Source organism: Spea bombifrons, chromosome 1, assembly GCF_027358695.1.
Source record: "Spea bombifrons isolate aSpeBom1 chromosome 1, aSpeBom1.2.pri, whole genome shotgun sequence".
Lineage (NCBI taxonomy): Eukaryota > Metazoa > Chordata > Amphibia > Anura > Pelobatidae > Spea > Spea bombifrons.
In genome coordinates this window covers 83,990,961-84,018,366 of record NC_071087.1, presented here as the reverse complement: position 1 = coordinate 84,018,366, position 27,406 = coordinate 83,990,961, and the positions used below count along the sequence as shown (strand labels likewise).

At 39.2% G+C, this 27,406-nt stretch overlaps 2 protein-coding genes across 6 annotated transcripts in view; one reads left to right on the top strand and one right to left on the bottom strand.

Moving 5' to 3' along the window:
• ANO8 (anoctamin 8) overlaps positions 1-17,321 on the top strand; it is a 43,272-nt gene extending 25,951 nt beyond the window's left edge. The window contains exons 5-18 of one of the 3 annotated variants that reach the window (XM_053465759.1): positions 268-364; positions 524-640; positions 1,162-1,289; positions 4,724-4,885; positions 5,270-5,422; positions 6,491-6,617; positions 7,065-7,120; positions 7,601-7,675; positions 10,687-10,830; positions 12,514-13,245; positions 14,062-14,253; positions 14,606-14,737; positions 15,757-15,867; positions 16,038-17,321. In XM_053465759.1, coding sequence (XP_053321734.1) covers positions 268-364; positions 524-640; positions 1,162-1,289; positions 4,724-4,885; positions 5,270-5,422; positions 6,491-6,617; positions 7,065-7,120; positions 7,601-7,675; positions 10,687-10,830; positions 12,514-13,245; positions 14,062-14,253; positions 14,606-14,737; positions 15,757-15,867; positions 16,038-16,694 — 2,883 coding nt within the window. In that variant the 3' untranslated portion in view covers positions 16,695-17,321. Of the gene's footprint in view, positions 1-267; positions 365-523; positions 641-1,161; positions 1,290-4,723; positions 4,886-5,269; positions 5,423-6,490; positions 6,618-7,064; positions 7,121-7,600; positions 7,676-10,686; positions 10,831-12,459; positions 13,246-14,061; positions 14,254-14,605; positions 14,738-15,756; positions 15,868-16,037 lie in introns of all 3 variants that reach the window. The other 2 variants (XM_053465758.1, XM_053465760.1) reach the window with 2 other exon arrangements.
• A 5,509-nt stretch (positions 17,322-22,830) lies between these two features.
• DDA1 (DET1 and DDB1 associated 1) lies at positions 22,831-27,406 on the bottom strand. Of its 3 annotated transcripts, none has more exons than XM_053465768.1 (5): positions 27,193-27,406; positions 26,122-26,202; positions 24,242-24,288; positions 23,855-23,916; positions 22,831-23,104 (listed from the first exon to the last, which is right to left on the bottom strand). In XM_053465768.1, exons 2-5 carry the CDS (start codon positions 26,169-26,171, stop codon positions 22,997-22,999), a joined length of 267 nt encoding a protein of 88 aa, XP_053321743.1. In that variant the 5' UTR covers positions 26,172-26,202; positions 27,193-27,406; the 3' UTR covers positions 22,831-22,996. The 3 variants fall into 3 exon arrangements, with proteins under 3 accessions (XP_053321743.1, XP_053321742.1, XP_053321744.1); XM_053465767.1 differs by having other exon boundaries at positions 24,242-24,293; positions 27,193-27,403; XM_053465769.1 differs by lacking the exon at positions 27,193-27,406 and adding an exon at positions 27,021-27,147.

The following is a 27,406-nucleotide window of genomic DNA, read 5'->3' as shown; positions in this document are numbered from 1 at the left end:
AATGTTGGAACACATCTGTAACGGAAATACATGAGGTACAGTCCCAGCATTGTTATCACAATGCATTAATACTGCTGTTTTAGTTTCTGCTTTGTAGGATCTCATCTGTTCACTTTGTTTAGTGGCGCAGTTCCAGAATACCTCTTTGAGCATGGTGCTGGGCCTTGACTTATTGAAATGCCTTGTGCTGCACAGGTTTATGTAGAACGTGTTTTGTTTTGAAATAAGAGAGACACAGCTTATTAATAAATGTCTGGTATTGTGCAGGAACGCCAGAGCATCATCAGGTACTGGATGGAGAACCTCAGAGCCAAACATGGTGAATCTCTGCATAATATCCACTTCCTGGAAGGGCAACCAATCAGTGAGTAGGCTTTTACACAAGCTTATTGGTGTAATTAAATATCCCCTTATGCCTTCTGTTATTGCTGTTTAATTACTCTCATTCTTATTTTACCTTATTTTTCCTCCTCCTTCATTCTTCTACTCTTGCTTATTGTACATCACCTCATCACTGTTGCAGTCCCAGAACTTACTGCTCGTGGGGTCATCCAGCAGGTGTTTCCTGTCCATGAACAGCGGATACTGAGCCGGCTCATGAAGTCCTGGGTCCAGGCTGTTTGTGAGAGGCAACCTCTTGGTAATACAAGTTTTTCTGTAATATTCTTTACGAAAATGTTAAGGAGGAGAGGCTTGACTACTTTACAAGAAACATCTTTTATAAGTTCTGTCTAAGGATGCAGGACACCTATCTATTTTAATTATTTTGTTATTCATATGAAATCATTCATATTATATCAACTAAAAAAATACATTGTGTATATAGTAGTATCAAGCTTTTTAATAATTTGTTTCCATGTTATTATCATTAATTCTTTTCGTTTTCTATAGCACCATATTCTGCAGCTCTGTACAATGGGTAAACAGGACATAACACGTATATATATAATATAAAACATAACAATTTGACTCAATTTGAAACAACAGGTGAGGAGGGCCCTGCTCAAACGAGCTTACAATCTAGATGGCTTCATTGGGCTTCATTATTAATCTAGTTCCCTATAAAAGTAACAGCTAGAAATGATATTCTTATTTTAATGTGGGCATCGTGTGCAGTAAAGCATGTTAGTTATTCTCAACAAATTATATCTCTTTGTACAGATGAGATATGTGACTATTTCGGGGTGAAGGTTGCCATGTACTTCTCCTGGCTTGGATTCTACACTTCGTCATTGGTCTATCCTGCCATGTTTGGCATGATGCTGTGGTTCTTTACCGAGTCTGACCAGGTAAAGTCATTAAAATATAAGATTTATTAAAAAAAAAACATAATTATTTTAAAGGAAATACACACTTTATGTGTAAATATTCCATTAATATATTAATATAATTAATACATTTTATACCACTGGCAGGATTAATATATTAATATAATTAATATATTTCCTGCCACAGGCAGAAAAGATTCTTCAGCAGGGTGTAAATACAGCTGGAAGTACAACAGAAGATTGCTTCCTTTGCAAAACAGTTTCATACACTGATCAGTAATAACATTATGACCACCTGCCTAACATTGTGTAGGTCCCATTTTTGTCACTACAACAGTCCTGACCCGTTGAGGCATGGACTCCACTAGACCTCTGAAGGTGTGCTGTGGTGTCTGGCAGCAAGATGTTGCAGGGTGGGGCCTCCATGGATGCATACTGGTGGCATGTGTTCTCCAGGTTAGCGATGCTCACGCACCCGGCCATCAACCTGCTCAGTGGTCCAGTTCTTATGCTCACGTGCCCATTGTAGGCACTTTCGGCAGTGGACAGGGGTCAGTATGGACAACCTAACTGGTTTGCAGCTACTCAGCCCCATACACAACAAACTGTGATATACTGTGTGTTCTGACACCTTTCTTTCAGAACCAGCATTCACTTTTTCAGCAATTTGAGCTACAGAAGCTCATCTGTTGGATTTGACCATATGGGTTAGCCTTTGCCCCTACTTGCATCAATGAGCCTTGGCCACCCATGACCCTGTCACTGGTTCACCGCTTTTCCTTCCTTGGACCACTTTTGACCACTGCACCCCACAAGAACTGCAGTTTTAGAGATGTTGGGACCCAGTCGTCCAGCCATCACAATTTGGTCCTTGTGAAAGTCAGTCAGATCCTTATGCTTACCCATTTTTCCTACACCTACTACTTTGAGGACAAAATGTTCAATTGGTACCTAATATATCCCACCCACTGACAGGTGCCATGATACGATTCTCAGTGTTATTCACTTCACCTGTCAGTGGTCATACTGCAATGGCTGATCGGTGAACATTTATTTGTGTTATAAATGTCAAGGTTCATGATCTGATCCTGAAACAGAAGTGTAAGATGAACTCTCTGAGTCCAGTTTTGGAATGAGATACCCCAGAGCTCCCAGGGCACAAGATGCCCTTTATATATTGAATTCCTGTCTTGAAGAAGTAAGGACAAAAGGCTGAGGAAGAGTCACAGCTGAGGTGCAAATGACAGTGACATGAAGTGTGAAGTAGCTTAGCTGCCTCCTCCATTAGTAAGTGCTGAGGAGTGGTTCAGGCGTTAAGGGAGCATAGGTATTTATTGTTTCGGTTTTTTTGTGATGATATCTTGCGTCTATAAAAGTAATTTCAAAGAAAGGTCAAAGGTTCTTGTGTGTTTAAATGTGCCATATGAAGCATTTGGCTCAAGTGTGTCTTTTATCCATTAACTCTTATGTGCTTGGGCACCTTAAGTCACCGTTAGGGTACAACTCTTGTAAAGTCCACTTGTGGACCAGTTTTGTCACCATCTTGTCAAGCGATAAATAGGTATCGCTTGACAGTAGGAGGTTATCTTAGCGATGCAGTCATGCACTCTTCCCCTTAAGAAGTCTTCCTAATGCTTTTAAAAACCACACAGAGAACACTATACACATATATAAATGCACACATACTCACAAACACTACTCCCCCTCTTACCTCATGGAGACACGCTGCTGCCTATCTTCTGCCCTAGTGAATCCGGCACCCTATGCTTTCCTGCAGGGGCGAGGTGAAGCTGGTGCCATGAGGCGCCCAACCCTGGGTGCCAGGGAGTGCTCTAGTCGCCATGGCAACCAGGTGTCCAGGGTTTGTCCCGCCCAGCCTTAAGATGTATTTGTTACAGTCCAATTCATGCTATTCATATGATGGCTACATTTATGCCAGTTTTAGTCACCCTTCCCAGTGTCGTTAGAGGCTGAGGAATAGTAAATAGTATGCAAGTCAGGTTACATTTACTATGCTCAGGTAAAATGTTAGAAACTTATGGCACATTTCTCCTACATGTTTAAGAGGTAAACATGTGGTGTTATTTATTGTAAGTGTAACTGCACATACAGTTAAACTCACAAGGCATGCTGGAAGGGGGTAAGATGGCTGCTGGACAGCTCAGGAGGCTATCATCAGTGTGAGACATGTAAATGATACTGGAGTCCTTTTTTGCCAACCTTGATTGTTTGTAAGTAGAGCAATTTGTGGACTGCCAGCTTCACTAGATTTCAAGTGGATCTGACTTGCAACTTGCATGGAGGTACAAGGGAAAGCATAGCAACTCGCCTTTTCACAACAACTTAAGCTGTCACTTGAAAAGGGGGTTAAAACTTGTCAAATCAACACAACTCCGCGGGAAAGTGAGCTGACTTAGAACTAGTCAAACAGACTGAGCCGTCAACTCCAGTACCTCAGGTATTTGACAGCAATTCTACAGCTGGTAAATGAAACTTATCTTCAAAAGAAACTCAAAAGCACTTGACAGCATTGTAACTGTGACTAGTCGAGTTGCTACTTAGAATTGACTTGTCTGTAATTTTGAGTACTGGTCTTTTTTTGGTCAGTCGTGTTAGCACTAATAAGAACATGGACCTTAACGAATAAACTTGCCTAATAGGCAAGTCTGTACTGTGTCACCTTGGTTGTAACTTAGCTAATAGCTCATGGCCTTCTGACATTCCCCTTAGTGTTATATAATTTGGTCACTGAAAATGGCAGTTTTTATTTTGAACAAATTACTCACCAGGTACCTCATAAGCTTTTACCTTCAATGCAGAAGTTCTAGGTGAGAATTTAAAATTCACTGGTGGCTATGGCCTAGCAAATACCCATGGGCCTGGTGTCGTCTGGGGTTACTGAGTGGGTGATTTCCTTGAATTTATTAAACCACAGAAGAGGTTGAAATACAAACTGTCTACAGATAGTAACAGTAAAAGTAAATGAGTCTTACTGGAAACAAATGTGGACCTTTAGTCAAAGGTCATACCATTTTACTATTGCTGTTTCCATGGACTTGACAGCCTTTTCATGGAGAAATTGCTATTCAGAATTCCAACCAAAAAGATGATACGGGCTATTCTGTGTCTCAGACTATTTCTGGGACAGAACCAAGTTCACTTGATACAGCATGTCTGCCTTCTAAGTACAGTTGAAAGCGAGGGATGTCTTACTGGTGTATCTTTCCAAGAAAGATTTGTTCATTTACTTTGATTTGCCTTAATAAAAAGTTGTACAATAACTTTGTAACTTTAGTTAAAAGCTTGGAAAGGGAGCAATGTTTTTCTCCTGAAACAATGACTGTTAATAAAAATTGTGTAGAAGAAGGGTAGGGTTTTATGTGTCGATGTGTTGTTTGCATTTGTCCTATCTTGGTGCCTGGCCCTTCAGCTATTCACCTTGTGTCATTTTTCAGACCAGTCGTGATATTTGCTGTGTGGTCTTTGCCCTTTTCAATGTCATTTGGGCTACACTTTTCCTGGAGGGTTGGAAACGAAGAGGAGCAGAGCAGGCCTACAAATGGGGCACACTGGACACCCCTGCTGAGTTTATTGAGGAGCCACGTCCTCAATTCAGGGTGAGTGACATGTTAGAGTAATGAGACTGAGTAAGGTAATGTTTATATGGGATCTTAAGGAATACTCACTAAAACAGTAGTTTACAGTTGTTTTAAACATTTTAATTCGCCATTCAGTCAGTGTGAGCGATGAACGGATAACACCAATAAGATACTCCAGCAAGAAGAACTGTGCAAAGTTTATCCTGTGAGAGGACGCAAACGAAATCTCTCCAAATAAAATGTGCATTATGCTGGGTCAGCAGTTAGCAGTCTTGGCCCTAATGCAAACAGTACTGATAAAAGTGGTGATAAGTGAGGACTAGATTCCCCTACAAACAAATATCGCTTCTTTAATCTGATCTCTCCTAATAGCATTTCTCATGATTTATAATGTTTCCAAAGGGTGTCAAGAGGATTAGTCCAGTGACCAACTGTGAAGAGTTCTACTACCCACCCTGGAAACGTCTACTTTTCCAGTCCTGCGTCAGTCTCCCAGTCTGCGTGTCCTGTCTATGTTTTGTTTTTGTAGTGATGCTGGCTTGCTTTGAGCTTCAGGTTAGTGGAATATTTATTTCTGAGCAAAACTTACTAGTGCAGTAATATTTGGTTTCTGATTTTATGTAAACCTTACTGATTTCAGTCTTTTATTTTAGAATAGTAGTTACATCATCAGAGTGACCCACAGAGTGTTCTCAAAACTGACCTGAGCAAATGTAGCCACTAGGTAGAAAATATAGAATTTGATGGGAATAACAACCATTTGGCCCATTTAGCCTTCTAGTTTTACTCCAGTTAGACCTCAAACTTAACTTCTAGATTTTTTGCATATCCCATTCATGCATCATTTTTCCTTACTGTATTAACCCCTACCACTTTTGCTGGGAAAATGTTCTAACTGCTAAGTGGAGAAACATTTTCTTACACTTATTCTAAACATTCTACTCTCCAAGTTATATTCATTTGGCCCTAGAAATGTACGGTACTAATACAGTTGTTCTAATGGTTATTGATGAACTATAATTACCTGATCCCCAATGAGTATTTGGCTTGGCAAAGGCTGTCTGACCACCATGGAGGTTTAACCAAACGACCCAGAGTAGGAGGTATGCAGTGGGTCTCCTTTATTAGCTCCTTCAAGGTGATGTACAGTTGCAGTACCTCCAGTTGCTTTATTAGTTTCTTCTAGGTGCTGCATAGGTGGTACCTAGTGGAAGCTATGTGGGGGCTATGGCTGGTTTTATTAGTTCCTTAAGATGATGTACAGTAATGAAGATACATCATTCATCTCTGCTAAGACCATACACAAACACTCTAACACCATACACCAATGTGACATTGAGCTTCCAGATTTTGTACACACCAGCTGCGCAGTTTGTCATAAACCTGTCACAGTTGACTATTACATAAGCACCAATGGATCTGTCAAAATGATGAAGCTACTGATATGTGATATGTCTATATGTGATCATGAACATTCGCTCAGTAAGATGCACTGATGGTCCTGGGGCTGGCTTTGAAAGCACGTGACTTTTATAATTAACCTGATTTCCAATTGCAGCAATATTTCTATATTAAGGCAACTACCCAGCATCACTCATTCTATGCTTCTCTATCTTTCGGCAGGAGTTTGTGCTAAGTATAAAGGAGCTCCCTCGGCTTGTGCGTTTCTTCCCCAAGATCCTCCTGGCTGTCATAGTTAGTTCCTGTGACGAGGTTTACAGGAAGATAGCATACTGGTTAAATGATATGGGTATGATAGATCTCTTTTTCTCCTGCCATCAGGATATATCCCTCTGTTTATTCTTTTCCATATTCCAGTTTTTCATTGTGTCTTTATGTAGTGTTCTCTGTTCTAGTTTATTGCTTTATCCTCTGTATTTCTGTATTTCGCAGTTTCTTGCTAAGGGCCTATTATAGAGAGTGGAGAATGTTTTATTGGGAACATGAGAACATGGGGCAGCATTACTTATTGTGGCCAAAAACCATAATAAAATAAGGACTGAGTCTGCCATGATATTAGATCTAAGTGGTGGCATGATGTATGACTTACCATACATCAATGTAAGTCTCAAAGAATTGTTGGTACCAAGTGATCTCTGCAGAATCTAAAACAGGATCTTCCCTCTGTCATCATTGCTTTCTCTCATTGTTAAAACATGTGCCTTCTTTTACCAATACGTCTTTTCATTCTTTGCAGAGAATTACCGTTTACAGAGTGCCTATGAGAAACATCTCATCATCAAAATTGTTTTAGTAAGTAGAATGCTCCAAACACTATTGTATTCCTAGATGTGCACTGGATTAAGGCTATATGAGGTTAGAATGCATGCAAGAGATCTGACAGCCACATCTTTTAGAGGACCACAAGGTGTGCTGCAAGTTCCATTACAGTCCTAGACACCTACTCATTGCTTGACTCTTGAAAAGTGTGTATTCCATGTAGTTAATTGGGTTATTTTGGGAAGCAACTGATTTGAATCTTGCATTAGAGAAATAAACAATTTGGATGGTAGTTTGAACGAGAATTGACCTCTTCATGGAGGCAAGTTATATGCTGAGTGACCTTGACCCTCTCTTTGTTTCTCATTAATTAGTAAATCACCATTCCACCCATTCTCTCACTCCAGCATAATCATCTTTATGCATAGTCGTTTACATACAGTTTATGCTTTCTCCGTTTTTCTTTCTCATGTTTTGACACTGTATGTTTTTATTTTACCCGTCTCCCTTAAGTTCCAGTTTGTAAATTCCTACCTGAGTCTTTTCTATATCGGGTTCTACCTCAAAGACATGGAGCGACTGAAGGAGGTAAGTTTGTATTTTTTGTTTGGGCTGTGGTTTTTGGTGAGGATCCATATATAGTGTTAGAAGCACATTTCAGGGACAGTCGACCAAAATCCATTAATTATAGTAGCATGTATAATTCATGTGATATATAAGGGTCAAGGAATCTTACTAACAAACTGTGATGTATTTGAAAATTGCATTTTTTCAGGTTGCATACAAAACTTAATACATATGTATATACATACATATACATACAACAAACAGCAGCTGATAAAAGACCCATACCGATAAAATGCCTTTTTTCTTAAACAAGCCATTCCATCATAGGCAAATCCTCAAAAAATGCAAAGGGAAAAGGTCAGTGATAAAATACAGATCATACAGCAAAGCGAGGAATTTGCACACACCTAGCAAATACTGTTTAAAAGCACCTATCAGACTCATAAATATTGGGATTTCTGTTGCGCTATATGGCCATATATTGCTTAGCCTGCAACTATGTCAGAGTAGTCCTGTGTAATCGTAACATGGCTGTATTGCTTACCAAGGAGCTAAATCAGTGAGACTGCATTGCATTTTAACCCACTCTTACGCAATTTAAAGCCCTCTCTGGACACCATTATTGAGGCACCTGCGTGGCAGGTGGGGTGCTCAAACCTTAGGTCTGGTCATAACCTAGAACTGTACAAAAAAAAGAGACACCCTTAAAAGCGATGAATCCCAAATTTTGGGTTGCTACTGAAATAACCAATATGTACAAGAAAGCATGAAATCAGCGCTTACCCAACAAATTATTTTTAAAATCTGAAGTCAATCTGTCTCACTTTTTGACCATATGTTGCTTAGCTAAGGTAAGGTAGGTGTTTGTGGTATGCATTGGTCATTGGGTAGAAGTCAGCTCTTGAAGAGCTCTTGATTTAAAAACTAAAACAAAATAGCGTCCCACAGTCTGCCTTATACAAGCAGTCCTCACGTTCACATATGGTTAGGCTTAAGGAAAAAAATGACATAAGACAAAATGATATCAGTTAAGTAAAATTTTTGTTGCCTGTTTGCTTTTTGAGGTCTGATGCCCATTTTGCTTATAGAAATGAAATTAAAGTAACTATATAAAGGAAACACAGTACTCACTGGGCTTTATAGTTAATCTTAAGTACACTGCTTTAAATATAGCAGATGTTATGGAATATGTGCATAATAGCACTATGCCGGAAGTTAGTTTTTATTGGAAGGGCACTGGCGGCAGCAATAGTGGCCAAACACCATAATAATGGGAACATAGTATGGTCACTGAGTCTACCATGATGTAACTTGCAGTTGGGTCTAAAATGGAGGACTGATGTAAGTTGATGATGTAAAATGAGGACTGCTTGTATCAACCTTCAATGTATCCATTTGCCTTTCCATCCCATCTGTCCCTTTCTTCTTCACCTTCTTCAAGGTTGCAGTTCAATGGAGAAAACCATACCATATTGTTGGACGGTTGGAGCTTCTATTACTGCAGCTTTTTCCCTGCCATTTCTCCATATTTTTTATCACAAGGTCCTTTCCTAGACTTAATTCCATGACAAAAAAAATCTAATACACAGTGTAGTGTGATCATTGTGAGGAAATATAGGTATTACATATTCAATATAAGGTATACTGTAAGTAACAGTAGTTCACAATACTATATTGTCACCTTCAAAAGGACCTAAAAGCGAACTGTCTCTGTGACCTTATGGCAGTGAAGGGTTAATGCATGCTACTTGGAAGGATCATTATGTAGAAAATAAATGGCACATGAAAAAAAAAATATAATATATAATATATAATAATATAATAAAATGCATTTCACAACTTATTTACTCTTCTAATCGACAGTGACAAGTTAATCGCAGAATCACATGTTTAACTAAAACCCTTGGGCTCTTGTTTGATGCTGTACGATATTAACATATAGAAGGTTGCAGAACCTTCCAGTTGGAACTCTTTCTCTTTTGGATCTATTCCCTAAAGGGAGAGTTGACACGAGAGTTTCCCGCAGAGTGGTTTTGTATCCTTGACTTCATTATATGTTATGAAGGTCCAACCCCTGTGAGAGTCTACGGAAGACCTTGGCTGGCCATGTGTAACGCAGAGTTAGATCCATGTGATTGCATCAGTCTCCCTTCCCATTAAATTATGCATTATGCAATGTTTACCGGAGAAACGTACTAGTGTGTGTCCTTCATAATGAATAGCGAAGTGAGGGAGTCAAAACCACAGCCTTCCTGCCAGCTTTCCCTTTCATACAGCTGTACTGTGACAGTAGGTGGGCTGTTACAAGCCATAACCCCAAATCAGAAAAAAAGGAGCTTTAAATACATAACTAATATTTTATTTAGTATGCTCCATATCACTTATATAGCTCAGCTGAATATGATGGCACTTTATGCATCAGCACATAATAAACGTTAATACCATCCTAATACTCATTAGCACCTATCTGATCTCTTGTCCCCAATTTAATGCTTGAGTATTTTACAAGAGTTTCTGTTAATTGTTGGTAACATATTCAGAACAGATAGAAAATGATGGGTAAAATTGATGTGGGAAGGAGCAGCAGTTTAAAGTAATAGCTGTCTCCTAAGTAGAGTGATGGTCCCTTTCGTCATATAATACCCTCATGATTGGCAACAAATAAAGGGATTGAGAATAAGTAAAAAACCATCAATAAGCATAACTTACTACTGGTGATCAAGAAAGGAAAAAGAAAATTCCTTGGCCAGGGGTACCCGCATACACAAACCCCCGGGGGAGATTAGTTTGCTTGGATTCCTTAGCATGTTATGTAATAAACGTAATAAATTATCATTTTAGACCTGTGTTCTTTTCTAAATTATTGGTGAGCCAGTTAATTGATGGGGACTAGAACATGTGATGTTGCCTTAATTCTGTCATTTCTGTTAAGTTCCCTCTTTCATTTTTTGTTGATTATCTCTTTTTTTCCCATTTCCCTCTGTTTTTCCTTGTCTTTTCCCTCCCTACCTGCTTTCCATCTCACCTTACAGCTCCTGCTTGTATTCTCTCTCCCCCAAAGCATCACCCGTCAGACTAAAGATGCTCTCCTTCCTTTCCTCACCCTTCAGTTTCACCTGTTCTTCATCTTCCTCAGGGCACTACTCAGATCAGCCGGGTGTCTCATCAGATCAAAAGTATGAAGGGAGTGGTGGGGTGGGAAGCTTGGTGCTAATGTGGGGTATGTTGGAGCATAACAGAGAGCACAATGAAAATGCATGATAGCTACTCCAACTAGTTAACTGTAAATGTTACCAAAAGGCATTTCACCTCTAGTATATTGGCGTATGAATATAAGTTGCTTTTATTAAAACAACACTGCCAAAATCAGTGGCTCCCACAAACCTCCTCTGATGGAATGCCAAATAAGCTGATGCATAAAAATAACATAGTTAAGTCTAAGTAAGAAGGTATATTAACCAAATGGGCAATCATTTGTCTAGTGTTCTCCTGTTGCACACAAAAACGCCAAAGAACCGTCAAAAGAGGTAAACTTCAAGTGAACATAAACCAAAATAAAATAAAGAACATTCTCCCAGCATATATATAATGTATGTAAACAAGCAACAAAAATACATAGCAAATGTATGATAAAAATTATCATTTAACTAATACTAATATTGGACAATTGTGAGTATAATGGAAGAAATTCTGTATGTCATATAATATAAGTGATTTCACATTCAGAAAAAATAGCAAGGGTTTTGCTTAAATAAAAGATCCATTTTGCCTGGATTAAGAATTTTCTTAAGATTGGTGCCACTCTACTAAGTAGAGTGAGAGACTCGGGGCTGAAAGTTTGTGAAGCTCTTTGGTAAGAAAAAAAAAATGGTAACATTGGTAAATTTAACTGGTGGAATATAATGCTATTAGATAAATACTTGGAACAAAATCTTATTCCTAGATGCTTTAGGAAAGAGACCTACTTTTAAAGATTCATTATTTATGAAAAACAAAAAAGTGGAGGTTAATTCTGGACATCTATTCAGGGAATATTTATCTTACTGTTGAATAATTATAGGAAAAAATGTCATCAATATCCAGAATGTAAGCAAAGTACTAAATAAAAATAGTAAGAAATTGGGATAATGTGTTAAAAAGAAAATCAGGTTATGAGCTTGAATAGATGAACACCGCAAAGTTATCAATAAACATTTATTTAAATAATATCTTAGAAATACACCCCAAGCTATCATGTAATTATCCAGTAGCCAATTTTTGGTTAAGCAGTGCCCAGAGTATAGCATGTACTACAGCAACTATTGCCAAAATGTGGGTTTAAACAGCACTGATTTCAGTGGGTTGCCTTTACCCAAAACCCAAGCTACCAAACAAGGGGCCAATAAAATGTGTGTTCTCACGATAAGTTAAGTACAGAAAAAAGGTGATGTAATCTATGGCTTATGTGATATAACATGATGACAGGGTCCATGGTGTCCATGCCTGATCCCAGAAGTGCGTTGTTGCCCCCATATGTCCCACCCTTTTCATAGCACAGGCAGTGGGAGAACCAATTTCCACTCTGTCTCTGTAAAGCAGTGAAATCAGTATTACAGACAAAGAGCTGTGACGCTGCTTTTACACACACATATATCATTTAGTTACATTTTTTTCTTTTGAGGGACGTACATATTTCATATATTTTACATTGGTAAATATGTAATACCCCAAAGAAAATCTGTCATTTATGTTATTAAAATCATCTAGGGAATTGCAGTGTCATATTCTGTAAGGTGCAATATTAATTTGCACCATTTAATAGACAGGGTCCATGGTGTCCATGCCTGATCCCAGAAGTGCCTTGTTGCCCCCATACACAGATGCTGGCCACGCTCCTGGTCATACGCCAATTCCTGCAGAACATGAAGGAGGTCTCACAGCCCCACCTCTACCAGAAAATCCAGCAAGGAGAATTGAATCCACAATCAGCCTGGCATATCATTCACCATGGCTTGAGGAGGATGTTGCAGAAGTATGTTATCCCTCAGCGCCCAACATGGTTCTCTGGGGACTCAATGGAACCTGGTTCAGTTGGGCGCAAAAAGTGCCTAAATGGAGGATGTGGAGTGCCAGAGGAGGAGGAAGAAGGCATAGCGTCTGAAGATGATGAGACAGAAGAAGAAAGTATTATGGATTGTGGACTAAAGTTAAAGAGGGTTAGTTTTGTGGAGAAGGGTGAGAAAAGAGGAGAAGGCTGTATTCTACCCCAGCAAGAGGAGGAAGATGGGTTCCTGCAGGAGGGTAGCCCTACACTAGTAGAGAAAGGCAGTGACCCTGCCTCTGTGTTTCAGCTGGAAGAGGATGAGGAAGACGAGAGAGAGACTGATGGCCTGCAGGATGGAGGAGAACAGGAGACTGGCGTAAAATTGAGGCAGTACAGGAGATCAAGAAAGAAAGTGACTGTGGGTGAAGAATTAAGGAAGGGCGGAGAGGAGGAAGAGTATGAGTTGGATAAGAAGCAGAAAAGAGACTCCTGGATGGTCCCTCCAGATGAGTTTTACCCCACAAAACTGTCACAGGCTGAGGTGGAAAGTTGTATGAAGAAGTACGAGGTGAGAGGGGGTGAAATCCATGTGTATAATTGAATATGCTTTTATGAATTAGGACATAGCCGTGTTAGTCCAAGGGAAGATAGAGTAATTAGTCAAAGGTGATACTGCTTAATGGCCTAGCAAAGAAAAAAGTATTTGATCTGAAGAGACCTCTGAGGTCCCATAATCTTATGCGGCTTTGTTTTTTTATGCTGGCCCTTTAAAAGATATGACATAGACTAAATGTATATATGCAAATAGCACAGATGTGGTATTACATGCTTTTCAGCAGTTTGCGTTATGGCTCCAGTTAATTTGGTTGAAATAAGCATCTAGAAATACTGTGTTTGCTAGAAGTTATCTTGAGCGTAGGGTTCAATCAGATTTGGTAAATACTTGCTTGTACGGAGTTCCACATAAATCCCCTCCGAATCTGATCTGTAGCTATCTTATTCTGTACCTTCAACATGGACCTTAGTAAATATAGCTTGCGGTCCACATTTTATCTATTTCTTGTAACAATAGTAAGCAAGTACATTAACACAATGGGTTTATTTCTAAAGACCTTTTATCCTGCAACATACTCACTTATATACAGTATATATTAATAATGACCCCATTGTTGCGATATAATTTATCACTCACAAATCGTGCTGTCCTTAAATTCCTTTTCAGAATTAGGTAATTTTTCTAGGCGTATACTGTCTATATGGTTCTAGATTTTGTATTGTGGAAATGTTTATTGCTGTGACTTGCTTAGCCGTCTTGAATTTTCTTTATCCCGTGTACTGTAGTTAGCAACACAAACAGCTTCATAAGACCATTTCTCTTTCCCAGGATACTTTTCAGGATTACCAAGAGATGTTTGTGCAGTTTGGCTATGTGGTCCTCTTCTCTTCGGCCTTCCCACTTGCTGCATTATGTGCCCTTATTAACAATATCATTGAAATACGCAGTGATGCCTTCAAGCTATGCAGTGGGTATCAGAGACCATTTGGTCGCCGTGTGGATGGTATAGGACAGTGGCAAGTAAGGAGTTGGTGGGTTTGGAAAGTAATGTTAGACAACAGAATGACTGAATCCCCTTTATTACATTTTGAATCAGTTATTTAATATTCCCTTAACATAAACTCTTATAATTTTTTTCTCAAGTACACACATACATATATATATTACAGAACATGATCGCACTATATAATTCAATTATGTGTTTATTAAGGTTTATAGTATGATTGTGGAAACCGGCCTGTTATTCCAGTTAATGGAAAAAAAACTTTTTCTTTAGGGCTCCAGGGTAATATAGATGTTGGCAGAAAATGGCAAAGTGTGACACTTTTCAAAAGCCATGCTTGATGATTATCACCATGTCTTTCCTTTCCAGAATGTGATGGAGGCAATGGGTGTTATAGCCATAATTGTGAACTGTTACCTGATTGGTCAGTGCGGGCAGCTACAGAGACTCCTACCGTGGCTGGGACCTGAAAGTGTGATCATATTTATTGTGGTCCTAGAGGTTTGTAGCAGTCATTCTCCCCCTTCTACCTTATGGTAAATACCAGTGTTTCTAGCATGTGTGCATTTCACCTGTATTTGTCTTGGTTTGTTATGGTATGTGTGAGACAAAAAAAGAAATGTCGGGTGCAGAATGCATAAAAGGTAAATTGTGAATGCATAAAAATAGAGTTTATTAAGGAGGTTTGACTGACCCTTATAAATACATGACTTATAAAAAGTTCATTTCAGTAAATCTATTTATATATATGACTTGCACCACTTTTTTGTGGGGTAGTAAGGGACTTATATGGGTTTTATATTTTGCATACATTTGCTTTGTATTCCATTTACCTTTTCTTGTGTTGCCAATTCTATGTGCAATCTCTAATCTTCTTATGTGTTGGCTGCACACATTGGAGGAACCTGTTAGAGTGCAGCTTACTGCAGCGTTGTATGTTGTCAAGTTGGACATTGGAAGTCTACCATCAAGTTCTGTTGAGTTCCACTTAATAGTTGTCAAGTTGTTTGTCATATCTGATGGTGATATTGAGTTTAATAAAGTTCTGGGTTAACTTGGCTCTTCCCGAGTTGGTAAGTTGAAGTTTGTTGGGTTGCAAGACAAAACATTGACAACTCTATGGTAAACTTGACTGAACTTTACTACCTCTGAATATACTAGCTGCTATAATTTCCATTACAACTTGGGGCTCATCATGGCATTCAAGCTGAGATTCCTAAAGTTTGGTTCAAATCACTAGCACTAGCAGATAGATGCTGTAGCCATAATATATGCCTTGGCCAAACTATATGCCAGTAACCAAAACTCCGCCTTCCAGTATGTTCACGCAGAATTAAAGGCATTTTGGCGATTACATTTGCTTGCATCACACTGATGGCTTTTTACTAACTATAAGAATAGAAAGTATTTATGTTTGTTTCTCTAAGACGAGAACACTTGAGTATTCTATCTTGTAATCTTGTCTGGCCTGCACATGAGTCTAAAGCTGTGTAATGTTCTCAATGACTCTTTCCCTGCAGCACTTTGCATTGCTCCTGAAGTACATCATACATGTGGTAATTCCAGACATCCCAGGATGGGTGGCTGAGGAAATGGCAAAGCTGGAATATCAAAGGAGAGAAGCGTTTAAGGTAGTAAGCTGGAATGTGAATCAATTTTATTGTGATCACTGTCTGTCAGCGCAGATTAACTGTATTTTTTATTGGAATCTATAAAAGATAGGCCTAAACATACAGAAAACATCTACAAGCCAATAGTAATATACTCACCCTCATGTTTTTCCATTATTTGTGATCTGCAGAAACATGAGCGCCAGGCTCAGCATCGCTACCAGCAACAGCAGCGCAGGAAGCGGGAGGAGGAGGAGAGGCAGCGTCACGCTGATTACCATGCTCGAAAAGAGCGGGAATCCCGAGGAGCCGATGAAGGAAGACCCCCTGGGCAAGACTCCCAATCCCATGAAAAAAACACAAGTAAACCTAAGCCATGTGGCCCCTCTGGGGGGAACACCCATGACAAACCGAAGAGGCCCAGCTCACTGCTGGCCAGCAATAATGTGCTAAAACTAAAGCAAATTATTCCCCTGCAGAGCAAGTTTTTGTCAGGGACCAATGCCAAATCTCCACAATCACCCCCAGGGGGAGACACTAAAATCCCTAGCTTCCTCAGCTTCAAGTTCTTGAAATCCCCAGAAACAAGAAGAGAAGCTACACCGGAGAGAGCCCACTCTCCAACTAAGCCCTTCAACCCTGGAAAGCTTTTTAACTTCGGGGGCAAGGGAGAAGGACAGGTGGGAGGTAATGGACTTGGGGTACCTATTTCCATGCAACCACGAGGGGCCACAGGGATGGGTTCATCCTCTGATGGAACAGTACCTGGCAAGTCTCAGCTAAATGGGCTTTCAGAGGATATATCCATGGATGATGGGGAGGACCAGGGCAAGGCACATAAACAGTGAAACCGGCAATCCCTTTTTCCACTTCAATCCAATGTGATAGAGGGATTTAGCAGCCTCGCAGGATGTGTATCGTTATCATAAGGTTGAAAACAGTCTCCGTCCCAATGATCATGTAAATTTGCTGGTGTGGAGTTCCCACACAGGCTACTGAATACCATTGCCAACAAGAGTCTGCTGTGTACACCTATATGGGTCCATGGGAAGAAGGCACTGTGGTACATAGTGATATTGAATATCTTTTTTTATGCTTACAGCCTTCTGCATAACAAACAGTATGTGATGTTTAATGATGTCAGAGGTATCTATACAAACTCCAGGTTTTGATAAATGGAATTGCATTAGTCGTGCATACGCACAGCGCTGTATGACAATGAGGTAGCATCGAGCCACGTTTCCTTTCATCAAATACACAAGGGTCTTTGTGGTCACTCAAGTATATCCAATACATTTCTTAAAACTTTATAGGGAACATGCTGGTAAATAATGATATTGAGCATCTGGATACCGGGCTTGGCCACTCTGTTTTTCCCATAAGCTGCAGATGGAACTGTACCGTTAATCATCCCCTAGTGTCCGGATACTTTAACTAAAACATTTACTCCAAGCTCTTACAACAAACGGTGAGGAGGGGTTGTGAGGGATTTTTGAAGAGACACTAGTTCTGGCTGGACGTTTTTGCAGTTTTTCTCTGTGGGTGGGTTAAAAACACTGGTTTGGGCTGATCTCTCCACTCGGATCTGTTGTGCCTGTCACTTTCTTAAATTCTTCCTAACTGATTAGCATCTTGTTCAAACTTACTTTCTCAGTCACTTAAATGTGGCTAATCAACAAACTTGGTGCATGTTTTCATTTTGACTTCTGTCAGCCTAGCCTTTGATCGCACCATTACTTCCCTACCTCTAGATTAAAAAAGAATGTAATAGGAAATGGGGAGTATTTTCTTCTGTTTAGGAAAAGGCAGTATAATAATCCACGTCATTTTTATTGGGTTATCTGTTAGAAAACAAGGGTAACTGCCAACTATCAGTGATTATTTGGGATGAAAAACCCACCCAGTTTAATGCACCAAATCTTGCATAGCAGTCGGAGAGCTACATAAAAGATTGTTTTTGAGGGGAATAAACAGCAAGGGTATAACATAATCACATCTTTCTAAAAATATAGACAAGAAAGTTAAGGTTAGTAATGTATTTATAAACCTCTTATAATCTCAAAGGATCAGGTGTGTGGAGTGATGGTAGTTTTGACAATTCAAGGACTCTCCCATAGGATCAGATACAATGGAATTTAGGTGTCAGCCCTTTCAATGATCCACAGCTAAGAGTGAAAATGTGAACACCATTAACATTTCCATTGGAACTGTATCTAGATAAAATACATCAAAGCCAGGTTTTGGAGTCTTTGTTACCAATCATTGCAGGTCTTAATGTGTTTGAAGGAACCTTGAATCAAGTAGTTTAATGTGGTCAAATATACATAATTGGTTGAAAAAATTGAATGGGATTGATAAAAAAAAATCTAGACCATTAAAAAGACCAATATCTTTCTTCTTTAGCGACTGTACTACAGACAACACATTACTCTATAGCCAAAGGTGCTTAGATCAAGGCTAGATAACTGCTGCCATCTGGTTAGTGTTGGACTACAGTTCCCTGTCTCCACTGTAGCCATTTTTAGATGGAGATTTGAATTATAAAACCAGCTAGACCTGTCGGAGACTCCAGTCAACTGAATTTAACATAAAGCCAATTGCTCAGTTTAAACAATCCTGAAAACACATTCTTTCTTAATGTGATATTTTATTCTTTATTCCATCGGCCCATCTTGTTTCTAGAAAATGCCTGCAACGTGTATCAGTAAGATCAGTACTGGCTGTAGGTAACCTTTTATATGGCCTGTTGTTAAAGAACCAACACAGTACATCTCTACTAGGCACACATTAACATTTTTTAACTATTTACAAAAAAAAAGCTTTATGATTGGTTCTGCCATTAAAATGTTTTTCTAACCTTTTTTCTCCTTCTTTAGTACGTAGACATTTTTAGGAACCCAATAAATGACATTATACAGACATGCTTTAAGATATATATATATTTATCATTACATAACTCACTAACTGAAACCTTAAAATGTAAGTGAAGATTTCCACTGACAGGTCCACAGGAAGTATCTATAGAGCAGTAAGAGATAACCTGCTAAAGTCCTCTGTGATGACTTCCTTGATCCATGTGGAAAATAATGAATAGAGAGGGGAATGAAATGGAGAAAGGGTAGCGTGCGGCAAAAGAGAAATAAATGGACGGAAAACATTGAGATGAAGCTGTAAACTAAAACGAGGAACTATGGTGGAGAACATGGCAAGACAGAAATGAAGAGGGTTGAGAACGTTGGAGATATGAATGGGGGGGACTAAAAAGTCAAAAAGGACATGCCTTGTCATTTGACTGCCAAGCTTCAGAAGTATCTTGTGTGCTACAATGATTTAATAACTACCCACCCCTGCAATAGAACATGAATGAGTCAGTTATTGACCAGGGCCAGATGTACACTTAAAAGTGCACAATATTCACAAAGTCATCAACAGTGCTCCCATGGGTAGAAAACAACAAAACATAAAAATGGCAACGTAGGATGGGCAGCAGCATTCAGTTACAGAAAGGGCTACCTTTAAGTGCAATCCTTTTTGCCTCCTTTGCCCTCATAAAGACATGATGCTGTCAGCACATGCCTAGTAGCAAATTCAGCCCTGTGTATGACTCCAAGAAACTGCCATTAGATCCTCAGATTGGAATAACGATGGACTTCAGGCCATAGAGTGCCTGCTGCCTTAGCATTGCATTATAACCAATGACAACTGGAAACTACATCCCTTTATGTAACTTCTGTCTAGAAATTTGCCTGTATGAGCAAACATGTTAAAACTTTTAAAACTCGTATATTAACAAAAAAATACAGGTTACATGAGGGGTTGTGTTTATAAGGTATGTTAATTCAAAGTTCCATCATTAATCATTTCTACAGCCAGGGTGTGTGAATCTGGTGCTATTTATGTTGTTTAGCTGCCGTTTATATGTGTTTTCATGCATCAGTCCCTCATACATGGGAGTTTTCCTTCTAAATCAGTGTATATGATCTTTTTTTTAACCCCATGAGTTTCTGAAATGCCACAATTTCCTGCAGAACATCAGCTCATACCTGCCTGCAGCTCTTACTGAAGACAGCAGTGTGTTGTCAGCTAGAAGTCATGTTCCCTCCCAGCCAAGGACATGCAACATCTGGCTTGTGTGGACTACCAATCCCAGCATGCACATCCATGGCTAGAACCGTGTGTTGCCGTTCTTCACTGCCCATCATCACCCTTGATAGAACTAGTTCCTTGGCTTGTTCTTTTGGCTTGTGTCACTGTCTGACTTTATCTGGATTTATCATGTAGGCATCCATGTCACATGGAAGGATTTACATGTGTTTAAAAAGCATTTTGTTATTTTAATGTTTGAATTATAACTATGCAAGGAAAAATTGTTTTGCTAATAATGTTAAAAAGAAAAAAAAATCTGGGGAAATAATTTGTATTCCTGTAAAAAAAAATGCTCTATGGGGAAGTTTCATTGTGTAACTCAAAGTAGAGGTTGGTAAGCATGTAGATACAAGGAAATATAATCACTCAAGTAGAGTACACGGCTAAGAACTAATTTAAATGGGTAAAATGTTGATAGCAAGAAACCTGACGTAAAAAGACCCGATATAGTAAAACGCATACAGCTGGCTTGGTGTCAAGACGTTGGCAGTTATGTATAGAAAGTTATTCTGGTGCAAAACTTTAAAAAGTGGTCTGATCCACACAGCAATGTTAGTTGGAATGGCGTTGCTGGTTGGACAAGTCAATTGGTTGCCAAGGTAGTCAGATCACTTTTTAAACTTTTATACAGTAGCCCCATGGTGCACTACAACCAAAAACATGCCCTGTGCATCCTTGTGTAGTACTGTGCGGCAGATGCCATCAATAGGGGACATTATCAGCACCCCATTGTACAGCGCTGCAGAATATGATGGCGCTATACTAACCAATAATTCTGTTTATGTATCTTATTGGCCTGAACATACACCTCATTTTGCCATAAAAGAACAATACGGTCTCTACATGCACTCAAATAAGGAGTGGGTTTCAGAATTAGGAGAATCTCTTGATTTATTCCATTGTAATATGTGGAACATGGTAAGCAAGGACTAACCTTTAAAATGGTTTCATGTAAACTGTAAATGTTGGTCTCAGAAAGGACTGTACCCTAAGCATGTCATTAGTACATTTCGGTATTACACACTGGCTCTAGGAGAGACTAATCCTTTAACTTTGTCATTGTCATTAGTAAAGCTGTGGGTTAAACAAAATATATATCACAGGCCTTTTCCCCTAGAATCCTGCAGAGCTTCGTGTGATAATCTGTATACATCTCCTATAAAGGAGATCTCAATGACATCACTTTGTTTATCTTCTTTTAAATCAACAGCCTGGGAATGGGGATATTTATTTCTTTAATTTATTTTCTCATATTTTTGTAAAATCAGCAGAAATGCAATAAAAATATATTTCAACAAAAAATCCGAGCTTCAAATTTTAATTTTTTACCCATTTTTGTACTGTACTATCCGTCAGAACGGCAAAAGTAACTCGCTAGAATAACCACTATGGACACAGCTAGCTCACAGAATTGCTTTCCAGGACATCAGATATACATTCAAGGTTAAATTGCTATTTGAAAAAGTTTACTGGAATGATGAAAATCTCACTTTTAACAGCATTAACAATAGAATGCAGTACAATCTCTTGCAAAACCAAACTGCAATAGGACTTTTTTTAAAAGTTACAAATTAACCACAGGGCCAACTAAAAGCTTCTGCAAGAGGAGCTTAGGTCCTGTGTAATGCATAACCAAGTATGCATTATGCAAGGCCAGCTCCTGCAAGCTACTATTTTGAATGACTATATACTGATTTATTTTCTTTAATGCGTTTCACCATCTATGTTTAGAGCATAATCACCTCAGTAGTTGGCCTACAGCAATACAATTACAAAAAGCCTATTACAAAGCTTCATCCAAAATGAAGTAAAAACTGCAGACCATTCTGTTTCGGAGACTTTATTGGAAGGCCACAGGATTGATAGGTCCTGACCACAGAACGTAGCAGAATTGAGTAGAGTGCAACATAATTTTTTTGTACAACGGCGCCACCAGGTAGCACCAACAGAGCTTAACAGGCAACTACGAGCAATGACCATCAAACTTGTGCCAAGAACATTCAGATTTTAGTCTTTTTAATAACATAAAATGCACTTTAAAATAACCTTGGTATTCATCCAAAGACCTTGATAAAACAGACAAAATGTTTTACAAAAAAAAAAAAATTACAGTTTTGGTGAGTGAATTGTTAAAGTGATTTGACATCTTTCCTACATAGATACAAGTAACGCAGCACAATAACCCCAGGTCTTAGAACTGGTGGCCATCAAAGTGCAATTACAGCATCAACATCTGTTTAATGCTTCTCAGCAAGTCTAGTTTACATAGAGCTTGAAATGTTGGGCATCGATATAGTTGATTGGGCAAACATGAGCTTATTGTAGTTCAGACTAGTGAAGAGACCAGTCAACGACACATACAAAGTCCAATGTAGTACATCAGTATGGTGGTCATGCAGGTGACTCTAGAAGAGGAACTCCATTAATCCTTTATGGTAAGTCAGTCTTTGCTATGGCATTGGGTGAGGATTTATGACACACAAGCTAGAACGTTTTTGTGTACATCTTTCTCTTAATATATATATATACATATACACACGCACACTTCCATATACCCATTCCTCCAAAAAAAAAAACATAAGAAAAACAAAAACACGTAGTTTGTTACCAAACTACAAAGATTTTCAGTTTTATACCCTTGCCTATAGAATCGTGTTTTTCTGGCACCAAAGATAAATCTACACCTTTTCTCAGAAGTGGTGAATTGTGTTATAGTGGATTCTAGTACAAAGGGGGAATATACTTTAGTTTTTTTTTTTTTTAAATGCATGCCGATGTCAGCAGCAGGGAAAGGGAGGGGGAAAAAAATAAAGGAAAGTTTAAAAAAAGGTTCATTCCTGTTTTAACATCCTTTCTCCGAACTGTATGCAGCACAGCATAAATAAAATCTGGAAGAAATAAATACAATTTTGGCTCCTATGAGATCTGAAGAGAAATGGGAAGCGTTGAGGGAAGGGGAGGGGGGAAAACTTGAAGGGTCACAGAGAAGCATTGTCAATAGTGTCTAGGTATCCTCATTCATATCTTGGCTGTCCGTCCGTGCTATCTTTCGCGGGGGAGCAGACGTTTCAGCTATTTCGAACTGGTCTTGGTCTCTTTTCTTGGCAGCGTTCTGTGGTGAACAGAGAAGAGAATTGTCATTTTCAGTCCAGGTTTGAAGAAAGAGAAAGAAAAAGGAAAACAAATAAATAAATGAGTACTTTAGGCTGCATTTGCCACAGATTTCTTTATATTTCAACATATAAACCAGTTGCTGTTACATTTTAGCAGTTACATAAAGGAGATTAACATTTTGGCTTTAAAATGTGCCTCTTAAGCAGTCTATCTAATGCACACTAAGGTCAAAATAATAATTCAAACTCTTAAAAACGGGCAATATTTATGCTAGGAGTCTTTTGAAATCATATGCTAAAGCGTGGTGTGGAAGAGCAGTTTATTAGTAGTCTTGATAGTCTCTCTTTCTCTAGTTACTGCAATGCGTTTCATTTCAGCTGTAGAATAAATGCCTAATCCTTGGTGCACAAACCCAGCGCGAGCAAGTCCTTTCTACATGTCGCACCAAACTACCCCTTATCCGGCAGGCATGTCCATAAAGTTGCCGAAAACCAAATAAGCGCACTTTTACAATACACAAATTACTGGTACCTGAGGATCGTCCTAGAATTTATTTTATCATATGGAGCTATGACGACAACAACATGTAAAGCAGAACAAACATTTGCGCCCAATATTTTTTCATTCGCTGCAATCTAAGCAGTGTTTTGAGTATATATATATATATATATATATGGTATGATATTGAACCAGAAGTGATAAAGCTTATATACATCATGAATGATTTAAACTTGTTCAAAATACATACCTTTTTGTCCCATTGTTGGTGTAGGTAACGCAAAAGTATATTTGTTTTCTCTGTTACTATGACTGGAACAAAAAAAATTAAAGCATTATGAAGTTTTCTACGGGACTGCAAGATTTTTACATAACTATGTAAATCAACGTAGATGTAAATTCTTTTTTTTTTTTTTTTTTTTTTTTTTTTTTTAACAACTGCCCTTATAACACTTAGTCTTCCCTCTCTGCCACCCATTGGCAATGTGTTAAACTCACTTTTGTTAACCCCTCTGTTTGGTATCTTTGATGGACTAAGATGCTCAATCTATCACAATCTGAAGATTAAAATACCAGATAATACCATAATAGATAAATATATAACAACAAGCAAACCATCTCCTATAAGAACACTTACTTTGGTCTGAAGGGTATTCTCTTGTAGGGAGATAAACTGAAGGCCGCCTGTTCTGAAAGACATTATAAAAACCAAATGTTATACAGAAGCTCCTGCATAAATTGTCACCAGTTAGAAATCTTTCTAAGACATATTTATATGTATTAATGAACATTAAAATACACAATTTGTCAGATATGAAGATGAAGCAGAGTGTCTTTTGGCGAACATAAAAATATGCAGTTTGCTGCTACAAGCAGAACTGACAAAACTGCAGTTGAATAGCGCAATATAACATTTTTGAGGCGATGTGGCGATGTCAACAGGTAGTGTGTGATCAGTACACCATCAGTATATGCCCTCCCCGATGGACCAAAGGTGGGGGCACCAAACCACATATCAGGTTTTACTGTGTACTCAGCCTTAAACCAAACTCTAGAGCTTTTTTTTTTTTTTTTTTTTTTTTTTTTTTTAAGAACAAGCACACAGCATCGGAGGTTTACATTAAAACTGGAAAGACAGCAGCAAAAAGTTTTCTTTTAAAACACAGGTGAATATTTAAGCTGCTTATTTAACATGTGTGTGTTGCACTCCACATAAAAAATAATGCACATTTTTTTCCCAAGCTATGCGCCTTTTTTCCCTACCTGACACCGTAATAAGACCTGGAGCTTAAGCTAGAATGGACACATCCACAAAAAAAACAATGTGGGGAAAAATACAAATTATATATATTTACACACTAGCAGTAACTTACTAGGAGCCGCTGCTACCAAGCTAGTGTGATTGCATGGCTTTTTCCTTAAATACCCTATTAAGTTATAGATATCGCTACATAGTATATCACTTTTGCACATAGTATTACACGCGCACACACACACATATACATACATATATATATATACACACACACACATATATACACACACACAGGCTACTGTTTAGTTGAAAGGCCTCTATCTAGTCAAGGGGCATTTTAGAACTTCCTTGCTCCCAAACACACTACAAAATGAATATTGTTCATGTCCAGGGCTGTTATTCTGTTGTAGACAATTGCTAATATTTTAGTGTTTGCATCACAGAAGCAATCACCATAAGACAACTATGAGCACAAAATAAGCTTGGAAACATACTCTAGTCAGAAAATGAATTTAAATGTCAAAACCCTAAATGTCGGTTACTGCGACACACAGCTGTATGAATCTGGTGAAGAGTGTATTGACTGGCAGAATTCTTGCTACTCAAGGCTTTGGCAGCATAAAACCTGGGGGCTGGATGCAGCCATTTAGAAATTCCATTAAAGTTATTCGATGTCAACATGTTTCAGGAGTTGTATTTTACAAGAGAGCTGGATCGGAGGATCTCACCGAACTTTGTCTTATTGCATTTAGCTTATAGCATTACAATTGGTTTTCACTGTACCCGACTTATCAAAATGTTGTAACATTAAACATATTGGAGATCTAAGGCGACCCCAAGTATAAAGTTACTGCCTCGAAAATCTAACAAGCCCTCATACATAAACCACCCGTTAACGATGTAAAAAGGGTTTTATCATTTAAAGCAGGGGTTCTCAAACTGCGGCCCTCCAGCTGCTGCAGGACTACATCTCCCATAATGCTCCTTCAGCTAAGGGGCTGGCTGAGGAGTATGGGAGATGTAGTCCTGCAGCAGCTGGAGGGCTGCAGTTTGAGAACCCCTGATTTAAAGTTATGTTTGAATGCAAAGGTACGACTGGCCTTACTGCGATGGGCATGTTTCATGTAAACTTACAAAGATCATTTCAAATGTCTAGACTGGAAACAGCGTTAGAAAGAAACAAACATGCCAACTATAATATATATATATACACACACACACACACATTCAATAAATGCTTCTGTCACAGATAATGTACTCACTGAGGCTTTACAGACGGAGTCTGCATGAAATCGGCTAAAGTTGCTTTCATTGTAGACTGGTAACCCCTTCAGAAAATCCGCCTGCAAGAGAGACAGGGAGAACATGTGAGCAGCCATAACGTGCTTACTGCTGGCGTGTAAACATACATTATAAATAGTAATAATAAGCAAAACACATGTGAATTATCCGCAAGTACTATATTGTACTCATGACGGTTCCATATCACCAACTATTTCAATCCTCCAGGAAGAGTTTCTCACGGAAAGGGCCAACTCCACTAACGTCACCTACACCGGCAGTGTCAGCTCAACCTCCAGGGGGTATAGCAAAGCCACACAGAACATGTACAGCCAACATACTTGCAAAGCCACACAGAACATGTACAGCCAACATACTTGCAAAGCCACACAGAACATGTACAGCCAACATACTTGCAAAGCCACACAGAACATGTACAGCCAACATACTTGCTGTCATGTAGCGCGCATGCTGCGGTATACTTTGCATGTAGCCGAATGATTGCATGCATTCTTTAGTTATTGGCTTTAATAAATGAGGCTTTTGGTTTATTTTCCTCCTACCCCTTATATACAAAGTCTGCATAAAGGCACCGAAAAGAGGCAGAACTACAGCAGTTCGGGGACATCACCCGACACAAAGCAAGCCATGAGCTCTCCCTGACAGGCCACATACACACAGCCTACACTAATATATACACCTCTGGCCAGACGTCCTAACAGGGCCTACCGATCCCCAAACACCCCCAGCACGTTACCACAGGGCGGACTCCACTCACAACATGCACTGCCTACCATACACTGCATACACACAGGCCTCAGGCCTCCAAGTCCCACACCCAGGGAGACCGCCGCTGTGTAACTAGATATCAGATACACACCAGGCATCGGATACCGCGCACACACGGGACGGGCGCCCTGCGCGTTCCTTTTTACGCACACATGCACCTAGGTTGGGTTTTCAGCCCTCGTATTTAGCCGGGAAACATCAGCGCACGTACACTGCACCCGCCCGCGCACACACACAGCACTCTTCCCACGCTGTATACCCACCATCATCGGCCGCCTTTCAGGATCTCCGGCCTCGTCCTCTCACACAAACCCACCGCGGGAACTCAGTCTCCTAAACTTGCTTCTGACTGGTCGCTGCGTATTCCGGACTTCCCGCCGCACAACTTCACGAATTGGTGATTTGGACTATCTGTCAAGGATTCGCGAGGCTTATTGGCCTTCCCACACATCCGTCTGTACGTTCGAGCAGAAGGCA